At 37.7% G+C, this 21,272-nt stretch overlaps 3 protein-coding genes and 1 non-coding gene across 6 annotated transcripts in view; 1 reads left to right on the top strand and 3 right to left on the bottom strand.

The window, feature by feature from the left end:
* Positions 1-5,375: 5,375 nt before the first annotated feature.
* Positions 5,376-5,511, bottom strand: LOC111482532. Its single transcript, XR_002718223.1, has one exon. It is a non-coding gene; the product is annotated as a small nucleolar RNA Z247 (small nucleolar RNA).
* Positions 5,512-6,389: 878 nt separating this feature from the next.
* Positions 6,390-8,353, top strand: LOC111481472 (uncharacterized protein At2g39795, mitochondrial). The gene is made up of 3 exons (XM_023126895.1): positions 6,390-6,881; positions 7,736-8,079; positions 8,170-8,353. The coding sequence occupies exons 1-3, from the start codon at positions 6,612-6,614 to the stop codon at positions 8,327-8,329; spliced, it is 774 nt and encodes a 257-aa protein (XP_022982663.1). The 5' UTR covers positions 6,390-6,611; the 3' UTR covers positions 8,330-8,353.
* Positions 8,354-8,672: 319 nt separating this feature from the next.
* Positions 8,673-13,659, bottom strand: LOC111481470 (delta-1-pyrroline-5-carboxylate synthase-like). 3 transcript variants are annotated; one of them, XM_023126893.1, is made up of 20 exons: positions 13,427-13,659; positions 12,991-13,027; positions 12,760-12,831; positions 12,573-12,676; positions 12,045-12,147; positions 11,515-11,954; positions 11,287-11,437; positions 11,040-11,204; positions 10,861-10,938; positions 10,665-10,754; positions 10,500-10,586; positions 10,326-10,412; positions 10,145-10,241; positions 9,953-10,056; positions 9,790-9,865; positions 9,539-9,689; positions 9,384-9,452; positions 9,223-9,289; positions 9,067-9,137; positions 8,673-8,969 (listed from the first exon to the last, which is right to left on the bottom strand). In XM_023126893.1, the coding sequence occupies exons 1-20, from the start codon at positions 13,447-13,449 to the stop codon at positions 8,888-8,890; spliced, it is 2,154 nt and encodes a 717-aa protein (XP_022982661.1). In that variant the 5' UTR covers positions 13,450-13,659; the 3' UTR covers positions 8,673-8,887. The 3 variants fall into 3 exon arrangements, with proteins under 3 accessions (XP_022982661.1, XP_022982662.1, XP_022982660.1); XM_023126894.1 differs by lacking the exon at positions 12,991-13,027 and having other exon boundaries at positions 13,427-13,658; XM_023126892.1 differs by lacking the exon at positions 13,427-13,659 and having other exon boundaries at positions 12,991-13,332.
* Positions 13,660-19,623: 5,964 nt separating this feature from the next.
* Positions 19,624-21,272, bottom strand: part of LOC111482045 (PRA1 family protein A1-like) — a 5,588-nt gene continuing 3,939 nt past the window's right edge. The window contains exon 8 of the mRNA XM_023127675.1: positions 19,624-20,013. The gene's annotated coding sequence lies outside the window, so the exon portion shown is untranslated. The remainder of the gene's footprint in view (positions 20,014-21,272) is intronic.

The following is a 21,272-nucleotide window of genomic DNA, read 5'->3' as shown; positions in this document are numbered from 1 at the left end:
TTTTTTTTTTTTTTTTTTTTTTTTTTTTTTTTTTTTTTTTTTTTTTTTTTTTTTTTTTTTTTTTTTTGTTATATATTGTAAAAATTGGAAATATTAATATTAAAATGCAACTATAAGCAACTAGAATCAACACATGACATATGAGTAAAATTTGTATTATTGTAGAAACGGAGTAAATTAGAGGAATTATTTATTATTATTCCATCATTAAAATTGACCCTTCTCGGTCTCTTTGAAATAAACTGTGGCGCAGGCAAATGGTTTCTCTTCACATGAGGTCGACAGCGACCTTCATCTACCTGCCCACGGCTTAGGACCACACGGCCTACTGGATTTATACATATTTTTAATTACCAATTCAACTTGACTTAGCTCTCTCAATTTTGGTCGCAACCAACAGAGTTACACAAAATATAAATATTGAATAAAAATTTAAAAATAAATTTAGTTTTGTAGAAATATAATTTGAAGCACAAATTAGGTAATGACACTCTTGCTAATCATGCTGAGCACCACCAATGAACAATAATTAAATAATTTGTTTGGCGGTGAGATGCTTCATTTATACACCATTAATCAAATCACAAACCTTATTTCCTTACTTCAAAGCCATCCATAGAAAAACAACCCTAAAACCACAAACCACATTTTTTTTAAAAATAATTAAAAATAAAAAATTCGCTCTATTTTTAAAATCCATTTAAGACGATTTTGTTTCATTAAATGTAATAATTAAATTGAAAGTAAATAAATAACATAATTAGTTTGAAAAGTCAAATTGAAGATTAAGAGAAAGATTTGGTGGGAGTGGGATAATATGGGAGAGGATAAGGACTATAGTTTAAATAGAGCTTTCAATATTACTTTTACCTATGGGCTGGTTTTCCTTTGTCGTCCAAGTCTTACGTGGCTTAGCGTAAACACCTGGGCTCCATACTATTACGCCACCTCATCATCATCTCCTCTCCCATTTTAAACCAATCCCCTCTCCCATTTTCTCTTCAAGTTTCAAAGTTCAAACTCCTCGCTCTCGTTTTTCCTCTCCCACATGGAAGGCATAATTCCCTTTGTCTACAAAGCGATTGTTCAATACAAGAACGAAAAACAAGTCCCGGCGATTCGATCATGGCTCTGCGACTCCCCGTCCACGTCCTACATCAGACTTCCCAGCGGTGATTCCGGCCGATTTCAAGACGGCTCATATTCCGCCGCCTCACCTTCTTCCAAATCAGCCTCTTCCACTACCACCCAGATTCTGATTTCCACCGGAGTTCAGTCGCCGCTCCGCCATCTGACGCCTCGTCGGGTTGCCGCCTGATTCAACCACCGGCGGTGAGTTTGATGAGGAGAAAAGAAAAGAAAAGAAAAAAAAAAAGTGTTTAATTTGTAATATGTCGCTTATATTTTGTCTGGTCTAGAAAAACAAAAAGGGTCTTCAAGTGTTTGGAAAGCCCAAAGGCGCCGGCGCTTGGATCTGAAAAGTGATGGAGATGGGTATCTCCTTAAAGTTGTGCATATTGATTAATGTAATTGCTTTCTTTACTGTGGATGCCTCTGTTTTACTTCTCTTCTTGTTTGATATTTTTGAATGGCCATTTGGAGTAGTTGGCTGTCAAATCCAAAGGAACCCTATCAAGTTTATGCAAAACTGTACCTCACACTATTGAGGACATATTCTATTTATATTGGCAAAAGATTAACTAATAGATCCGATTTCATAGGAAACTAACGAAGTAAGCCTATTCTTATGGCATGACTAACTTCAAGCTATTCTAATGGATTGACCAATTCTAACAGTCCCCTTCAATCCCAACAAGTCTTGTACATGTTGAGATTGTTACAATGTGTAGTAAAAGGAGTTTTAGACAGTGGTTTTGTCAGGATATCAGCTACTTGATCACTTGATGAAATGAACCGAACTTCCATTGCTTTACGTGCTACTTGTTCTCGAACAAAATGAAAATCAACTTCAATATGTTTCGTTCTAGCATGAAATACTGGATTTGAAGTTAAATATGTAGCTCCGAGGTTGTCACACCAGAGGCGAGGAGCCTTTGATTGATACACGCCCAGTTCCTTCAGTAATGACTTGATCCAAATCATTTCTGCAGTAAGATTCGCAATGGCCTTGTATTCTGCTTCGGTGCTTGATCTTGACACTGTAGCCTGTTTTCTGGAACTCCATGAGATTAGATTTGCTCCAAGAAATACAGCAAAGCCGCTAGTTGAACGTCGATCATCGGGACAACCAGCCCAATCAGCATCAGAAAACCCCGACAACATCATGGTTGATTTCTGAATTTTCACTCCTAATGCTAGTGTGCCTTTAACATAACGAAGAATTCTCTTCACAGCACCCCAATGAGCATCAGTAGGTGTATGAAGATATTGACACACTTTATTGACAGCAAATGCCAAATCAGGCCTAGTCATTGTCAAATATTGTAGTGCTCCCACTGTACTTCTGTATTTGAATTGTTCTTCAGCTGATAAGGGTATTCCTTGTTCTCTGAATAATTTTTCAGCAGAACCCATTGGTGTAGACATAGGTTTGCATTTTTCCATGTTTACTCTTTTCAACAAATCTAAAGCATATCGTCTCTGTGACAGTATGATACCATCTCGTGTTTTCTTGACTTCAATACCCAGAAAATACTCAAGATCACCCAAATCTTTTACTGCAAAATCTATTTTCAATTTCTGAATCAACCTTTCGGTTGCTTGATCAGAGGAGCTCACAATAATTATATCATCAACATAGATGAGCATATAGATAGTTATCTCTCTGTTTTTGAGAATAAAAAGAGATGAATCAGCTACTGAAGCCTTGAAGCCTAACTCAATAAGCTTTCCAGTCAACCTTGAATGCCAAGCTTTTGGGGCTTGTTTCAGGCCATAAAGGGCTTTCTTGAGCTTGCATATGTAATTCTTTGGTTTGGCTGAGTCTTGAAATCCTGGTGGTTGTCGCATGTACACTTCCTCTTTCAGAATTCCATGCAAAAATGCATTTTGGATATCAACTTGTCTCATATTCCAGCCCTTGGTTACTGCTAGCGAAAGAATGACCCTGATTGTTGACGGTTTGATCACAGGGCTAAAAGTATCAGTGTAATCAACACCAAATCTTTGCTTGAATCCTTTGGCAACTAATCTTGCTTTTAATCTTTCAACTGACCCATCTGCTTTTCTTTTCACTTTATACACCCATTTACTATCAATGAGATTTATTCCAGGTTTGGGTGGAACTAGATCCCAAGTGGCATTTCGTTTTAGCGCTGAGAGCTCATCATTCATTGCTCCTCTCCATCCTGGATGTTGCATGGCTTCCTGCAGGTTTCGAGGTTCAGTAGCAGTCTCTATGATCGGAGTTGTGATAGTTACAGCGCTTGCGAATTTTCTTGAGGTTTCTGAATATCTGATAGTTCCATCAGTGAATTGTTTAGCTTGTACAATGTTATTTCTCAACCTTGTTCGCATTGGATGTTGACTAGCTGCTTCAGTTGGTTGATCAGACACATGTTCATGAGTTTGGTTTTGAGCATTGATCGAACTGCTCTCAGCTTCATATTCTGCAATTTCCTCTGAACTTCTTGTATTATCTGCAGAAGATAAGCTGACACCAGACAAGTTGTCACTAGCAATATTATCAGTTTGACCATCATTCATATGGGAATTACTAACAACTGGTTCAATATCTGTAAGAGCATTTTCAGTGTAAAAACTAGCAAGTTTGGCTAAGGCTGGAAGTAGAACAGGATGATGTGGATTTGTGGTTTTGTTTGGTGGCTTAGATTCTTCAAAAGGAAAAATATTTTCATCGAAAACCACGTCTCTAGAGATGTAAATACGTCCTGTACTTCTATTTAAGCATTTATATCCCTTATGAGAAGAACTATAACCCAAGAATATACATCTAGTAGTTCTGAAACTCAGTTTCTTGTTGTTGTAAGGCCTTAAATTAGGCCAGCAAGCACAGCCAAACACCCTAAGCATGGAGTAGTCTGGACTTTTACCAAACAATTTATGAAGTGGTGTGTCTTGTTGTATGGTTCGGCTGGGCATTCTATTTATAAGAAAGCAAGCTGTGTTGAAAGCTTCATCCCAGTAGGATAGAGGCATGTTGGCTTGAGCGAGTAAAGCAAGGCCAGTTTCTACAATGTGTCTGTGTTTTCTTTCGACTAACCCATTCTGCTGGTGTGTGTGAGGACAGGAGATATGATGTTCAATGCCTGTGGATTTGAAATAATTGTGTAACCGATGGTATTCACCCCCCCAATCTGATTGGACGGAGCGAATTTTGGTATTTAGCATAGTTTCAACATGTTTTTGAAATTGAAGGAACACAGACTCAACATCAGATTTGCATCTCAGAAAGTAAATCCAAACATAACGACTAAAATCATCAACAAAGGAAACATAATATTTGGAATTATTTACTGACGCAATGGATGGACCCCATACATCAGTGTGAATTAATTGAAGGGGTGCTGTAGATACATGCTGAGAAGAACCAAATGGCAATTGATGTGCTTTCCCTAATTGACAAGCATTACAAATTGAGGAAGAGGGAATATTAGTATCTATAGCTAAATTATTATCTTGTAGAATTCTAATGGTAATTGGAGATGCAGGGTGCCCTAGCCTTCTGTGCCATTGTTCTTTCGAAAGTTTGGCTGTCAGCAAGGCTTGACTGAAATTATGCGGTAGAACGTATAGGCCATTCTTACATCTACCGTGGAGCAGGAGTTTCTTCGTGACTCGGTTCTTAACCAAAAAATAGTTTGGGTGAAATTCTACAACAGCATTATTATCAGATGCTAGTCTTTGTACTGAAATTAGGTGCTTATTGATTTTAGGAGCATATAGGATATGTTTCAGAACAAGAGATGAACCAGAAATTAATGAATTCCCAATATGAGAGATAGACAAACCTGCGCCATTTGCAACCTGAATTTGGTCGGTGCCAGTGTAGCGTTCTCTGGTGGTAAGCCTCTCTAGGTCATTGGTGATATGATCTGTGGCTCCAGTGTCAACATACCAGTTTGTGTCACTAGTGTATCCACTAGTTGCCAAAGCTGCTTGTTTGAGATTATTTTCGGCTTGATATGCCTGATCAAATCTGTGCCAGCATTGCAAAGCATCGTGATTGGGCTTACCACAAATCTGACAGACAATGCCTGAGCTGCTTTGTGTCTTTGATGGTTGACGTCCAGGATTGTTCACAGTACGCCTTGATTGTCCATGACCACTATTTAACTGACGACTACGACCGCGACTACCTCGACCTCCATTGGCACCTCCACGAATGGATATCCTATTGACATTGTTAGCAGATGAAAGTTGCTCAAATGTACCCTTACGCAAGTGCCGCATCTCATAGCTCAGCATGTGAGCATACACGTCGCTGACAGTGTATACATCTGTTCTGGTTGTAATGCTTGTGACTAGAGGATCATAATCTGGACCAAGTCCTTGCAGCATGTAGGCGATGAGTTCTTCATCCTCTATTCGCTTGCCAATGGCAGCAAGTGTATCACCAAGATGTTTTACTTTACGAAAGTAGTCAGCAATTGTCATGTCCTTTTTCTGGATAGTAGAGAGTTCCATACGGATCTGCATTGCTCTTGCTCGAGATGTGGAAGCAAATTGTCGCTCCAGCGTAATCCAGGCTTCTCGTGCAGTGGTGATTCCAACCATCGTGCTGAGAACCTCCTCAGTGACTGATGAGTTGATGAGGCTGAGTACCAGCTGGTCCTGGGGGTACCAGACTGTGAACTCAGGGTTGATGATAATTTTGCGATTCCCTGTTTCTTCACTTGGTTCAACGGCGATCGTCTGGCTTGGTGCAGGCATGGATCCATCCACAAAACCAACAAGGTTTTGGCTACGCAAGTAGGGAAGGATTTGGGTAGACCACAGTAGATAATTTTCTTGTGTAAGCTTAACACTAATCACCTGACTGATCGACGGAGAAGACATTGTGTTGATTGGGATTGACATGTTTAACAGCAGAGGCTATGGATCTCGTGGATCTTATTTGAGCTCTGATACCATATCAAGTTTATGCAAAACTGTACCTCACACTATTGAGGACATATTCTATTTATATTGGCAAAAGATTAACTAATAGATCCGATTTCATAGGAAACTAACGAAGTAAGCCTATTCTTATGGCATGACTAACTTCAAGCTATTCTAATGGATTGACCAATTCTAACAAACCCCATCAAAAAAAAAATCAGAAAGAAAAAGTCTTGTAGTTTAATGAGACGGTGCTTAGGTTTACATATCAGTGGCCCCAGGTGATGACAGGAAAAGGCTGAATGCCGGGGAGGCTCTTTATATCCTCTGGTTTTCGTTAAATTATTTATCTCCATTTAAAAAAAAATGGAAAAAGAAAATAAAATAATTGGGCCGGATTATTGTGGACCAAGAGCCCATTGCGTGGTTATTTGGGCTGGCCCATCAACACGAGGAAGAAGGCATTTTTGGAGAGGAAAAATAATATTAATATACGGAAGTAAAACCCTTCCGTTCTTCGTCTTCCAAAGGGCCAAAACCCTACTGTTTCTGCAAACAAATTCGTCTTCCTTGCTATTCCAATTAGAAAAATGGCTTTGAATTCGATTCTCCGTAGGGCTTCCACGTCGGTGTTTCCCCTCGCCCTACGCTCGGTTGCGACTCCTAGAAGCTTCCACCATGCTATCTCTGTGGCTATCACTATTGGGAACCGTAGTTTTAGGAAAGAGCTTAACACGGATTTCTTTCTCCCATTTTTTCGTTCTTATTCGGCCGCGTCTGCCAAAAACAACGCCGAAGTTACTCTTATTCGAGTTCTTGAGTCTGAAATTAAATGCGCCGAGGAAGATGATCAGAACAGCGTAACTTCTCTCTCAGTTGCTTATCAACCCATGTGAATTGTCCGTTATTTTGTTTTTCCTTTGTGCGCGAGATGGAGATCTTTGTACTCATGTCTAAAACATGCGATGCATTATTGAATTTCTCAATTTAGCGAGTTTTTCTCTTCCTTGAGCTGATTTCTGAAATTGATCGAGTTCATTTAGTCTTTTAAGTTTTTGAATTCTTTTGCAAAAAGCATTCAATTCATGTTCTTATGAACTTTGGATCTTTCGTAATGCCTACTTCGGTCCATCCCATGAGAACCTTGTGTAATTCATGGTGGGTGCTTTAAATGTTACTTCTGCACAATTCCTAGTTCCTTGCTAAGACACTTTGTGCTTTCTGGATGTGTAGAAGTACGATTTGTACTTACGAACTCGTAAACTGTTGTATTTTACTCTTCCTGTATATTTGAGTGAATTTATTGGTAAGCAATATCCATCATGCTTGTGGCTTTTACTTTAGCGTTGTTCCATTTTGTTCTTCTTTTTCTGTTTAACAAGAACTTCGCTTGAAACTGAGATTTTCTTTGGTTTACGGCCTTTTGTAGCAATTTTCCTGTCATTGCTCGTTATAAGTTTTCATTATCGAAAATGGTCCTGGACAATGTGCTTGTTCCCCTATAGATTCAAGTTCAAACACCCTAGATTCCGAGCCATCCTTGTCCTATATGATTGGTGATTTTGTGTTAGTTTAAGATCTAAGAAATATTTCTCCTTAATGCGTTATGGTGACCCTTGGGCTGCCTACTTGATGTCTAAAACAGTTTACAGCCTCGGTTCTCTTTGAATATTATCATTGGAAGTTTGTAACGATGGATGCTCTTGTATTGCAGGTAGACGAAATTCCAGAAGAGTTTCCTTTTGAAATCCAAGACAATCCTGGACAAAGAACCATATCACTCTATAGAAAGTATGAGGATGAAAGTATCAAAGTTGAAGTTGATATTCCTAATGTTTCAGCTGAAGATGAAGAAGAGGATAACGAAGCTGGTGAAAACGATGAGCAGACTCGCGAAGAATCCAGCATTCCCCTGGTCGTGAGTATTTCCAAGGATAGTGGAGAGTGTCTTGAATTTGGCGTTACTGCCTTCCCCGATGAAATATCTATAGATCATTTGTCAATCAAGAAACCAGATGGTTCTGAAGACCAGCTTGCATATGAAGGACCCGAGTTCCAGTTAGTCTACTTGGCCTTTGATCCTTGTTCTTTTTACCCTCTAGAGAAAATTTGTTCGCTAAATAAAAATTTCCTCCTACTCCTTTGCAGTGATTTGGACGAGAACTTGCAGAAAGCTTTCCACAAATATCTTAAGGTTCGTGGGATTAAACCCAGCACGACAAATTTCTTGCACGAGTACATGGTCAACAAAGATAGCCGAGAGTACTTGATGTGGCTGAAGAATTTGAAATTTTTTATTGAGAAATAAATAACCAGCACTGATTTTTTTCTAGAGAAGGGTCATGACTTTTATGACAGCATTATTTAGGGTTTGTATTATGATGCTACGTAGGGAGGGTTTGCCTACTATCCTGCGAACTATATAAGTAGTAAATCATTATTTTAATTTTAAAGGATTGGGAGGAAACTCCTGCGAGTTATTCCGAAAGATTTGCATATACTTTTACGTATATTTTTGCACCCTTTGAAGTGCTAACAGGTATTGTGTGACGTAGGTTTGAACATTTTAGCCTTTTGATCGATAATTAGATGATCGATATTGTGTGATATCGGTAAGCCATGAAATGATCAATTTGATATTTCCTCCAGCACGTCCATTTTTTTTTTTTTTTTTTTTGAATTATTTTGTGTGTTTATGATTACAAAAGTAAAGCAAAAGAGTTTGCGACTGAATCTAAGTTGAAATCTTAGCTCAATCTCTAGATTGCAATAAAACTTAAGGGAAATAACTGACAAAAATAAATGTGAGATGATAACATGGGCTGGTATAAGAAATGAATCTTGAAGAGCATTGTGGCGACTCCCATCAATTTTTCTGGGTGAGATCTTTGTGGATGTAGGTCACTCCTTTGTCGCCGTTCACTACTTGCCCACTTCCCCTTAAAATCCTACATTTACACAAACACACAACATCATCACCAGAATGGACTTTAAACTTGCCAAACCATCCCTGTTTTCAAACATTATTTGGAGAAATCATTTTACCATCTTGTTGTCAACAGTCCTTCAACTCCTACTGGGCCTCGCGCATGAATCCTACTGGTACTTACTCCCACCTGTTCCGCCGTTACACCCAGAAATCAGAAACAAGTACAGATTTGATCTTGGTTTTTCGGCCATGAATGTTTGGGAATGGCTTACCTCTGCACCAAGTCCAAACCGAGCTCCATCGCAGAATCGTGTACTGGCATTGTGGAATACAGCAGCACTGTTGCAGAGAACAGGAAACACGAGACAACCCTTGAAACTCTAACCTCCTCTTGAACAAGTTAAGAGCACTAAAAAGGTAGAAGCAGCCATACCTATCGACTTGATTCAAGAAAATTTCAGCAACTTCCTGGTCTTTGGTGATGATACAGTCTGTATGCGAGCTGCCATGATAAGAGTAGGGGGTTAGTTTCAGTTCACTATTTCCTTGAGGCAAGAAACAGAGCTAACATGTGGGAGATTCTGTCACCTTCCATATTTATGTATGTGGTCAATGGCAGCAAAGACATCATCCACAATTTCAACAGTGCAGGTCACTGAATTGTACTCGTGGTGGAATGAGCTTGCCTCGCTGATTCTAAGTAATTGACTAGCTCGTTGTCCCCCATATAGAGTCACACCTGCATTAGAAACCAATTAGACTTGAGCAACAAAAGGTCCATGGCCATACATCGAGCAATCGATACGAGATACGTTAAAGAGGAAGTGGTTCATCTATACCATCCTTCCGCAGTTCGGCGACGAGTTCCATAAGTCCTCCATTACTTGCCAAGTCCTTGTGTACTAGAAGTGTTTCCTGAAAAAACATTAAGGAATGCACATTATATAGTCAAGAAGATGAAACATTTTGCAGACCGCAGATAGCCCTTTGAAACAAACAGACCATTGCGTTGCAGGCTGCTGGATAATCTACTTTCGAATCGGACACTATCCGCTTTGCCATCTCTATATCAGCTGATTTGTCGACATAAACATGACAGATACCATCTGTGCAGGGGAAAAAAAGAGAAAAATCTTCATTAGTAGATCTGGTTTGCAGAGTACATATAGCATATCGCGGCGCTTGATGTCTCACCAGAATGGCCAAGAACAGGAATCTTTGTGGATTCTTTAATCTGAGACACAAGTTTGTTACTTCCTCTTGGAATCACAAGGTCTATCACATCATCAAGCTGAGCCATCAAGTTGTTATAAGAACATTTCATTCAGTGCTAATAAGCAGCATTCAAGCATAAACAACTTCTTTCCCTCCTAACCTTGAGCAGATCAGGGATCTCTTCTCTTGATGTTACAAGTCCAATAAGTTTTCCACCTACGGTGTCGGGGATGGCCGACGTGATGACCTAACCGAAGTCGAAATCAATACGTTAATGGGAAGGTACATTGAAATAAGCCAATAATGAAGCTAGAATAACCAGGTGAAAATGAACCTTATGCAGAGCTGCATTTGATTGTCTGGCTTCTTTCCCTCCTTTAAGAAGTAGACCATTTCCGCTTCGTATTGCCAATGCAGCGATCTGTAAGGCAATGAGCTTCAATTATAGCGTACTCACAACAAGCAGAACGATTGAACTGAATCATCGAGAGCATTAGACCTGAACTAGAGCATCGGGCCGAGACTCAAACACAACGAGGAGGACACCCAAGGAGCATGTGGTGTTCTCTAAAATAAGATCACTCGCAATCTGAATGGAGTGACAGAGATATCACTAGGCATAGTAGAGGAGCATCATGAACTCAAATATAACAGTAAACATAGAAAAAGAAACAAGTTCTAAGAAGAATTGCTACTTCTCTTCTTTTCAAAATGCGACCAATTGGTTCTTCCATGTCAGCTATTTTTCGAATGGAGTTTGCAAGAAGCTCAATCTGTAAAAAATAAAAAAAAACATTTAGTTTTCTTCCCATATGATCAAGAAAAAAAGACATGGTTATGAAGGATATTGAAGCCATGGATGAAAAATCAGTACTCTTCCAGGCTTTAGAGCCAAACGAGATATGAGAGACTTCTCATATCCAGCCTCCTCTGCAGCTTTAATATCAGCACAGTTCTCAGCTATAATCATATTTTCATTATCTTGAAGGGCATTAGCTACATCCAGCAATATCTTTCTCCTATCTTCAGACTTGAGAGCCTGGAAACAAAAAAACAAAACAAAACTTGAGTCCAAACTCGTATAACTCAGAAGTTATATCAAAGAAATTTGTTCCCCTGACCTGAAGCCGCCTTGAACTTTCCCGTGCCTCGACCGCCATCTCTCTTGCAGAAACTTCTTTAACTAGAGTCCACAAATGGGCATCTTTGTGGAAGAGAGTTCCTTTCATCTCGCCTTGGAGTACTTTGATTATGTTATCAGCGGCAAAACCACTGCACCAGAAATCAGATCAGAATTAGATTGAAATATCACAGCTCATTTGAGAAGATGGGGTTGAGTTAATATGTACCTGGTAATGACAACAGGAATGCCAGCACAAGAAGCACAAACAGCAGCATTAACTTTAGCAGTCATACCTCCTCTGCCGACTCTGGATTTGTCACCAAATGTTATTTCCCCTAAATGTTTCTCTTTAACAAAAGTCTGGATTAGCTTTGAGGTTGGGTCAATTGGAGGGCCACTATAGAGGCCTTCAACATCACTCAGTAACACCAGAAGATCAGCTTTGAGTTCTAAAGCTAATAGACCTGCCAAACTGTCATTATCCCAGAAGATACCAGAAGAATCCTCATATGGAGTTTTCCTAGTACTAACTGCATCATTTTCATTAAAAATGGGAATCACTCTAAGATCTAACAACGAGTTAACTGTTTCAGAAAGCTGTTGTCTGAACCCAGTATCGCAAAAAACTGAATCTGTCACTAGAAGTTGGGAAGAGGTCACATCAAGCTGCAAATCAACAACAATTGAACAGAGGAAGAATTTGTATCTGACGTTGATATAAAGAGCTTTTAGATGATCATGCAATTCTTTTATTACCTGGCTAAACATGGTATCGTAAAGAGCCATGAGGCTACTCTGCCCTACAGCTGCGCATGCCTTTCCATCAAATTCACCTTGTGGATTCTGAAGATCTGCAAAGCTGGAGAAACAAAAATATACCTTCTCAGGAGAAGCAACATTGATACATGATCATCTCACAAGATTCAATATGAGATTCCACATCAAACGTCACTTGGAGGGGAACAAAAAAACATTAGATATAAAAGTGTGAAAATTCTCTTTAGAGGAGAGTTGAGCTCAGAAAGGGAAAGCCCAAAAAAGACATTAGGTTGAGTGGTTACAAATGGGTCCAACATGACCCACCATCCTCTTCCAAGAGGGTGAAGTGGGAGATCAAGATTTTATATTTTTATTTTCTAAATTATTCCTTAGATACAAAGAGGGGATCAAAAAGGGAAACACGTGTCACAATGGCATTGGCCCACGTGGGAAGGATTGTGGTACAGAAACAAAGCAATAGAGAAAAGGAAGAAATTAAAGGAAAAGGGGAACTTAGAAGAGAACCTGCTGTTAGCCAATTTTCTGTATCTGAGCCTTTGGCGACCAAGACCGACAGCCCCTGATGTGACCAAAATAACCTCGTACCCTCGAGAGTTCAACTCCTTCAACTGTTCCGCCATGAATTTGTTCTTAATCTCAAACTCAAAGGCAATGGATCTAAAATATTCCCAATTAAACCAAATATAATCACCTGCTCACACAGAGCCCCAAGCCTTCCCAATGCCAGTCGCCCATCTCCACGGGTAACCACAGCAGTCCCAACCTTCAGTCATTATCACAAACAAAACAAAACAAAACAAAACCTATTCAACAAAAACATTATTCATTGATTTCATTTGAGCAGTAAAATCGAGAACCCACATTTCAGGGAATGTGGAGACGAATTAGAAAAGAAAAACAGAGTAGGATTTATGATGGGTACCTTAACCACCAGACGCTTAATATTTCTTATGAAAGTTCTGGTAGGATCAATTGAATCCATCGGTAACGTATATATGGTCGAGAAGAATAAAAGAAAGAGAGGAAACCGGGTCGACTCGGGACATACGAGGCGACCCAGACGAATCAGAAAATTGTAGGAGCAATAAAAACCCACAATGAAGCAGATGCATTTGAAGTGGCATATGTATTTATATAAGGCGTAGAGAAAAAGTGGGGGAAACTTCATTTCAAGTATACTTTGTGGAGAAATTGAAGGCACCAAAAATGCAACTACTTCGAAAATATGAATGGATTCAGTTGTTTGGATTTATGTCCATACATACGTCAAACAATATTTATTTATTTATTTTTATTTAAAAAACACAAAGTAATAAAAGAATGATAGAAATGTAAAAAAGAAGAGAGGGGAAAGAAACCTTGAGGACGAGGCGCCTGACATTCCTGGTGAAGACTCGAGAAGGATCCATGGGGAGAGGAAGAAGGGGGGAGCGAGTTGGTATGGTAACTCAGCGAGTGTTTGTGGGGAGAAAAGGGAGAGGACACACGGTATTTAAAGCTTTGTCCAGATCGGGGAATACAGAAACAGGAAACTGAACCACAAAATGATGACGTTGGAGAACACGACGAGGGCCTCCAAGCCTACGTTTCAACCTCAAAATTTTAAGAACAAAATTAATAAATATATTTATCTTCATACTAATTTCCACTATTTGAGTTCAAAATCTAATTGTAACTACTTAAATGTAACATTTGAAACATATTCCTTTCCAGAACATTAAAATATATATATATATTTACCATAACACAACCCATTCGACTATAATTAGGTTTACAATGTCTAGGTTAAGTGAGAGATGATTTTAATATCCATATTCATGAACAATAGACCATCTATACATATTTTCATAATGATATGATATATTTTGTTAGTTTAACATTTGTGGCGTTGAGAGAACTTCTGACTCACTCGTCAGTTGTTTGGGACCTCACAATTTAGTCCTACTATAAAATTTAGATTATTTTATTCAATCTTATAGAATTTAAAGTATATAATTAACAAAAACATAGCTATAATCGTAAAAAAAGTTGGAAGTTTTTGTGGAAGTAAATGAATAAATACAATGAGAAAAAGAAAAAGCATAATTTATTTATTTATTTATTTTCCTTTTAATGATTTCAATTTCTGTTCGCACAATCTTAATTAAGGAATGTGAATAAAATACTGGTGGAACCCACCCATTACTATGGATGGGTTTACCATAGTCTGCGGCGGTAATCAACGGTAGGTCCACCAGTTTTTTTTACCACTCCAAAACTTGTACCCTCATGGGACCCACATATTATTATTATTAGTATTTGTCTATTTTAACCATTTCACCCCTATTACCTTTCTGTGAAAAAAATAATTACCAGGTTGGATATTCGATTTCACATCCGTTTTTGCAGAAAAGAATGAAGATTAATAAAAATATAAAAAAAACTAAATTAATAAAAATATTCATAAACTCTAATATATATACTAAGAAAATACTTTAATTCGAAAATGTTTTTAAATTTTTAATACTCTTCACTTTTCTTTAAAAAATTTATTTTAGTATTATGTTTTTAAATGTTTTAAGAAATAATTTTTACCGTTAATATATGAACGAAAGTCGTCTATCGATCCACATGTTCCACAAAATACAAATATTTTATTTCCATTTTACATGAAAATAAAAACTATATATTATAATTCTCAGTCACCAATTGGACTTCCATACCAAGCATCTTTTCTCTTCTTTACACCTAAAATAATTTGAAAAACGTCTATCATATTTGCCCATCTACTCTAGATTTTCATTACAATAATATCATTTCAGCACTAACATTATTTTTCTTTGTATATATATTTATTTTTTTATAATCTTTTAAGTTATATTAATATATATTTAATCCTTTAAATTCATTGGGCTTTATAGCCCAGCCCATTGAGACTGGCAAAACGCATTGAAGCCCAATGTTGGCCCAATTCGTTTAAATTAACAAAATGTATTCAAGCCCAATAATGGCCCAAAATGAAACTAAGCCCATTTCATAACGTTATTTGTTTTTGTTTTTTTCTTCCTCAAATTGCGCTTATTTCCTGTACTTTTTTCATGTTTGTTATACAAAAGCCAATGCATGGATGAGAATAAAAAGAAGGCTGTGAGGATCTCAATGAACGATAGCACCGCCACAATCTCAACCACCGCCGCAGCCGCCACCACCACAGCCGTCGGCGCCGCCGCATTCTCCACCACCACAGCTTCCACCATGTTCCCCAGCATCAACCACCGCAGCTGCAGCAACCGCAAAACCAAACGTCGACGCCAAAACGACACCGCCATCATGATCAGTCAAAACAGTCAAATGACCATTTCCGGCAGTGGAACCAGCAGCTGCAGTTCCTCCGCTGTATCCCCGCGGAGGTCTGAATTTCCGGGCACCTTTGTCGCCATGCGTTTGATTGCTCTTCTTCTTCTTCTCCTTTGGGCCTCGGAAACAAATACAACTCATTGCTGTGACTCAAAATTTGAACCCCAAAAGGACCGTTAAGGCTTGCAGATTGAGGAAGGAGAGGCGTCGTTTATATACATATAGGTGGAATATTAATTAGTTAGGTAGGTGTTGAAGTTTGATCTTGTTTTCGCAGTGGGCCCACCATTCATTCATTCATTCATTCATTCAACAGTGGTTCCGATTGGACAATTTATTATAATTAATGGATACTTTTGACGCTGAATTTGAACTTTTCGTTTGTTGACCTTTCGATTTCAATCAACGAATGTGACCTCTGACCTGGCCGTCAGCGCAGATTTGATTTACTCAAGGATTTGGGTCATTAAGCCTTCAGGTTTGGGATTAGATAAGATAATAAAAATTAATGGGGTTGATTCCATTTTTAATGAACTTTCAACTGAGGAATTTAATGATTATTTCAATTTAAAAAATATATATATACAAAAGTAAATGGTTATGAAAGGACGCCAAAATTGGCAGATTTGTTTCGTGTATGATTTGATTAAGATGGGTGGAAAGAAAGCATGGATGTGTGAATAGGTAAGAGTGAGATTTTAGTATACGATAAAATTATCCATCTATGCAAAATGTTTCAAAGTTATAGTAGAGACATTTGGATGGTGTTGAAGATGGTGGACAGACAAATCTTGTATTAACTAATTAAGGAATGATCATGAGTTTAGACATACAATCTCCATTGACATAAGCATTTTTTAGAAAACTTAAAGTAAAATCATGAGACTTTATGCTTAAAATAGTGGTATCAATAGAATTTTAGAGTTTGAGTAAACCGTGTTACAAGGGCTCCTGAAGCCTAGCCTCAATTATGAGACATTTTGAAAAAAATTAAAATGGCTAATTACAAGGGGTAAGTCTCCGTTAAGAAGTGTTTGGCATCAGGCCTTTTAAAAAGAAATTAAAAATAACTAATTAAGGGAATGAATACAACTCTATTGAGATGGATCCATTGGCATTGGGTGGGTGGAAGTGGTTGGTGCCAAATCAATCTCTCCAAGAAAGAAAATAATTCGAAGCGGCTGCGCGGCTCCGAGAGCCACTCTTATGGCCCCCAAAAAGTGTCAGCAGCAATTCCCTTTTTGAAACTACCTAAGACAAAGGCAAACAATTCCCCAGCATTGAATGGATTACAAAAGTCGTATTTTCAATCTGGGAATTAATGAATTTAGAACGACAAAATTATTGAACAGGAATTGAACCCACTAATCACAAAAACGAATCAATCAACGGAAGCAATTCTATACCGATGTTTACACCACTAAGCAAGAAAGAACTACCAAAAGAAAAAGAAAAAGAAAGAGAGAAAAAAAAGATCACTATGAGTTTCAGTTTCTATGTACAAGAGATAATCAAGAACCTAAAACCCCATCACAGCAAAATAAAAGAAAAGAATCTGATATGAAAATTGAAAGAAGAAGAAAAAAAGGCGTATCCATATCCGAAAGATTGTTGTGAAATCAGACACCTGCATAGCCGCCGTCGCAGGTGCAGCTGGAATTAGAGGCGGAGGTGTCGCCGTGATGGCGGGGCTTGGTGCTGAGGCAACAACACAAAAGGCCCAACAACAGCATGAAACACCAAGCAGTGCCCAAAGCCTGTGCCCAATTCAAGTAATTCTTCTCCATAGGCTTCTTCTGTATGATGATGATTATTATTGAAGCTTTTTCTTTTAGGTCTCATGGCGCTGAAACTGGGAAGATGGGTCTGTCGCTGGTCATTACAGGGTTTAAAGATGCAGAACCCAATGGGATGGGAAGAAAAAAAAGAAGGAATCTGTGCTGTTTATAATATAAAAAAAGGGGAAGGATGCTGTCAGCTCAAAAAGAGAGAGAACATGGGCTTACGTTGAAAGAGGCTGAATTTAACATGGCCCAGCCTGTGGTCACTCAATGAATCAACTAACACCGCAGGCTGGTCACTCGATGAATCAACTGACACCGCAGGCTGGTCACTCGATGAATCAACTAACACCTACGGTGTCCACCCTCCCTTTCTTCTTCTCTGTCCCTAAATCAAACTCGTTTAGGCTTTTAGAATAAAACAATCTCAATTAGTCCAAGTAATAGGTTAAAAGTTTAGATATCCAACTAGAAATCTTCATACATACACATGCCCCGAAATTCATTGATTGATAGAACATATATTCCCTCATTTACCCTCTAATTTAGTGTCATATCACATGTAAATTGAAGAACAACACTTTTGCCTTTGTGGATTCTTATGTATGATATGATAAAATCATAAGTATTTGATTTGGAATTGAAGTTTACATCACGAGCAATAACATTAAAACATAAAAATACTATTCATTAATGGGATTCCAAATCACAATTAAGTTGATTCTGCTAGAAGCATTGCTTATAGATTGCTGATGGGGAATATTCTAATCATAAAAGTGTATTAAAATACTATCATCTTTTTTGCTATGATCACAGGCTAAATGGTAGTAATGATTACTTTAAATTTGAAAATTTGAAGAGGGTAAGCACAATTTATAATGAAAGTGAAATATGAAAGAAGGTATTAGGAAAAGAAAAGGCAGCTTGCAAATGGGAACTTACTTTTGATGCAACTTTACACCCTTGGGGGAGACTTGACCCAAGCAACTCTTTTTCTTTATTGATGAAAATAATTATTCAGATGGGGAAGATTCATTGCAAAAATCCCCTTTTCATTTTGTCTCTGCTGGAACGATTTAAAAGCATCCAAATTTTATAAGTGAAAAAAAAAAAAAAAGGAAAGAAAACAACAAAGTTATACACATTTTACCGAATGAATTTGAACATGGAAAACAAATTCCAGATTACCTCTAAGTTTCGTTGACATATAAACTAATTGAAAAAGAATTATTAAAAAAAGAAAGGAAGAAAAGGCTATTGCTCTAGCGTGTGAATTAACGCGTGGCACATATTTTTTGAGCAATCAATAAATGCACGTGGCGGCTTCTTAGCATCAAAAGGTCGACCTTGATGCTCTATTTTTTCTTTTATTATGAAGCACAATTGGATAACGACAGACAGGCAATGGGGCAACGCTGAAGGAAGCCAAAAAGTAATTCTCTGAATCATATTTTTGTTTACAAACCAAACCATGAACTTCTCATCTGAAATTCATCTTAAAATCTGAACATTGTGTACTTTAAAATTCAATCAGCATTCCAGAGATCTCAACTACTCAAATTAATGAGTGCGTTCTTCATTTGTAGGAATCTAATAGTGTATTTCAAGTCTCCAACAATTCTATGGATTTTCTATTCCAATATTCGTAACAAACAGAACGTCCCCCTCAAAATACTAAAGGGAAGGAATATGAGTGGCCTACGAATCCCTGATCGAATTTTAGCGAGTGTGTGACAGCCACGTGGTTAAAGGCACCAACTTTTACTAATAATATTCACTCACTACCTTTTGGTATCCAGATAATGGAACAACCTTCTTCCAAACATCGGATAACAAGTGTTATGTTTTCAACCCCCCATCGAAACTTGAGAAACTTTCAGCCCTTTGAAATTTTCATCCGTTTATTTTTTCTCCCAAATGGTCAGCAGGACAATGACTAATTTCAGATTAAAAAAAAAAAAATCAAACTGAGTGACCCTGCATGCTGTAGTAGTAAGCATACTGAAATATGTATCCAAGTTAAAGCCAGTGTCTATTGGTTCTATAAGACATCCGCGAGCAGCGATAAAATTACGTTGCTCAATCTCAGAAATGAATTTGTTGGTTTTTTAAAATTTACTTTGGAAACTTTATTTGAAAAATGAAAAAACGGATTTTATTAGTTACCTGGTCTCCGTCAAGCCAACGGTTTTGAACTAAGCGCTTTCTCATAGTTCACTGTTGCAAAGGCCTTCTGCAAGGGACAAAAAAATACGAATAGCACAAAGTCTCAAGGGCCACGTAACCAAAATATGAAGTTGCAGGATGTAGTGGTACCTTAATACGCTGGGAGATCAAAGGAACTATCCAATCAAATATAATCTCCTCAGCGGTTTTGAGTTTTAATAGCTAAAAGCCTCCGAGCTTCAATCAAAAGAACAGAGCTCCTAACAAATAGATACGGAAGGCACATGAAAGGCACACATGTTATTCAACCACAATCCGCTCACGAAATGGATTGTTCCTTTTCTTTTCGTGAAGAAATAAGAAAGTAATAAAATTCATAACTAAATGGGCCATTGGAGTGCTATATATTCTAAGAAACTCAGTCTGCTTCACTGAAAGTCTTCCATTGTATCTATCCTCAGTCTTCACAATACAGATGACAAATGAAACAATTACATCCCAGAAACATGAGCCACAGTTTACATAAGTTGCAAAATCTGGCATATTTTGGCAGTCGTCACTTGAGACTTTCCATCCTAGCATATTGTTCTTCAGAGGCAGCAGCAAAGCAGTCTGGTGGAGCACAGATTTACAGTATGAACACCATAATTAACAGAGGACGCCTGCACAGAAATAATATCAATCTTAGTAGTAGCGAGCTTACATCAGGTTTATTCAATCAGTGAAAGCACTATAGTCCCAAACAAATCTCTGAAGAAGCGGCAAAATACATTATTGATCTATTACTATGATACTTGACTGATGAAATATGCTCAAGTTGGCATACTGCTATGTTATCACTTCATACAAAACATAACGACAGAATACATTATTGACAGGACGAGAGACATCTCAGGTGAATGGTCTAGCCATACATACAGGTTTAATCACAATATGCTGACTGCAAGTCACCAATTTCATATGCAAGCGTAACAGTCGAGAGCAATGGAGGATACATTAAAGACGAATCCTACTTGATAAGTGAATTTTATCAGCCATTCATCCACCCACATACAATTGAAGTAGCTCTGTAGCAGTGAAAAATATGGGTGGGTGGATGGGGGATTTATAGATAGTTTTTTCTTTAGAAGAAGCCTTACTAAGGCTTCATAAATGATCAATTCTCCAACTGAGAGAGGTGGGAATCGTTGTACGCAACATCTATAAGAAAAATTTAGTACGAAGTTTGAGTGGGTTAGATTTAATCAATTAAATATAATACACTAATTGAGTTAACAGAAATACGAACTCAAGCTTCCTTTTTAGTGCCTCAAAATTTCAGACTATCACATCTATCTTCTACACAACAATTATTAGCAAATACAGTTACCCACAACATTGTTAACGTACCAACATTAGGTTTCTAACAATTAGATGCGATATCCTATGAGGAAGAGGATAACAAGGGTCATAGCATATTCTAGTTCTAACACAAATAATTGCAAAAAGGAAGCCATAAATTAAAAAGCACAGACGAAATCATTTCTTTTAAATGGCCACAAAACTTCTGTCGATAAAAAGATGTGATATCCATGCTACTGAGCAGAGATCACTCAAAAACTAAAAATAAAAATCTTCAAAGGGAGAATAATAACGAATATCACATCCTACAAATTGACAGTGTTTGGATCAAAAGCTCTGAGAGCATATATAGTATGCAATTCAGATTCGATTACTTGTTTCCAGTTCACTGGGTCTTTGTTTGGTAGATTCTTTTCAAAAAACTGGTTTTGAATTCTGTGATACAAACGATAGAAAATATTGTGACGTTTGGAATTAAAAAAATGCAGAATTACACAAAAAAAAAAAAAAAAAAAAAAAAAAAAAAAAAAAAAAAAAAAAAAAAAAAAAAAAAAAAAAAAAAAAAAAAAAAAAAAAAAAA

This window comes from Cucurbita maxima, unplaced genomic scaffold (assembly GCF_002738345.1).
Source record: "Cucurbita maxima cultivar Rimu unplaced genomic scaffold, Cmax_1.0 Cma_Scf00007, whole genome shotgun sequence".
NCBI classification, from domain to species: Eukaryota; Viridiplantae; Streptophyta; class Magnoliopsida; order Cucurbitales; family Cucurbitaceae; genus Cucurbita; species Cucurbita maxima.
This window is presented reverse-complemented; position numbering and strand designations above follow the sequence as displayed.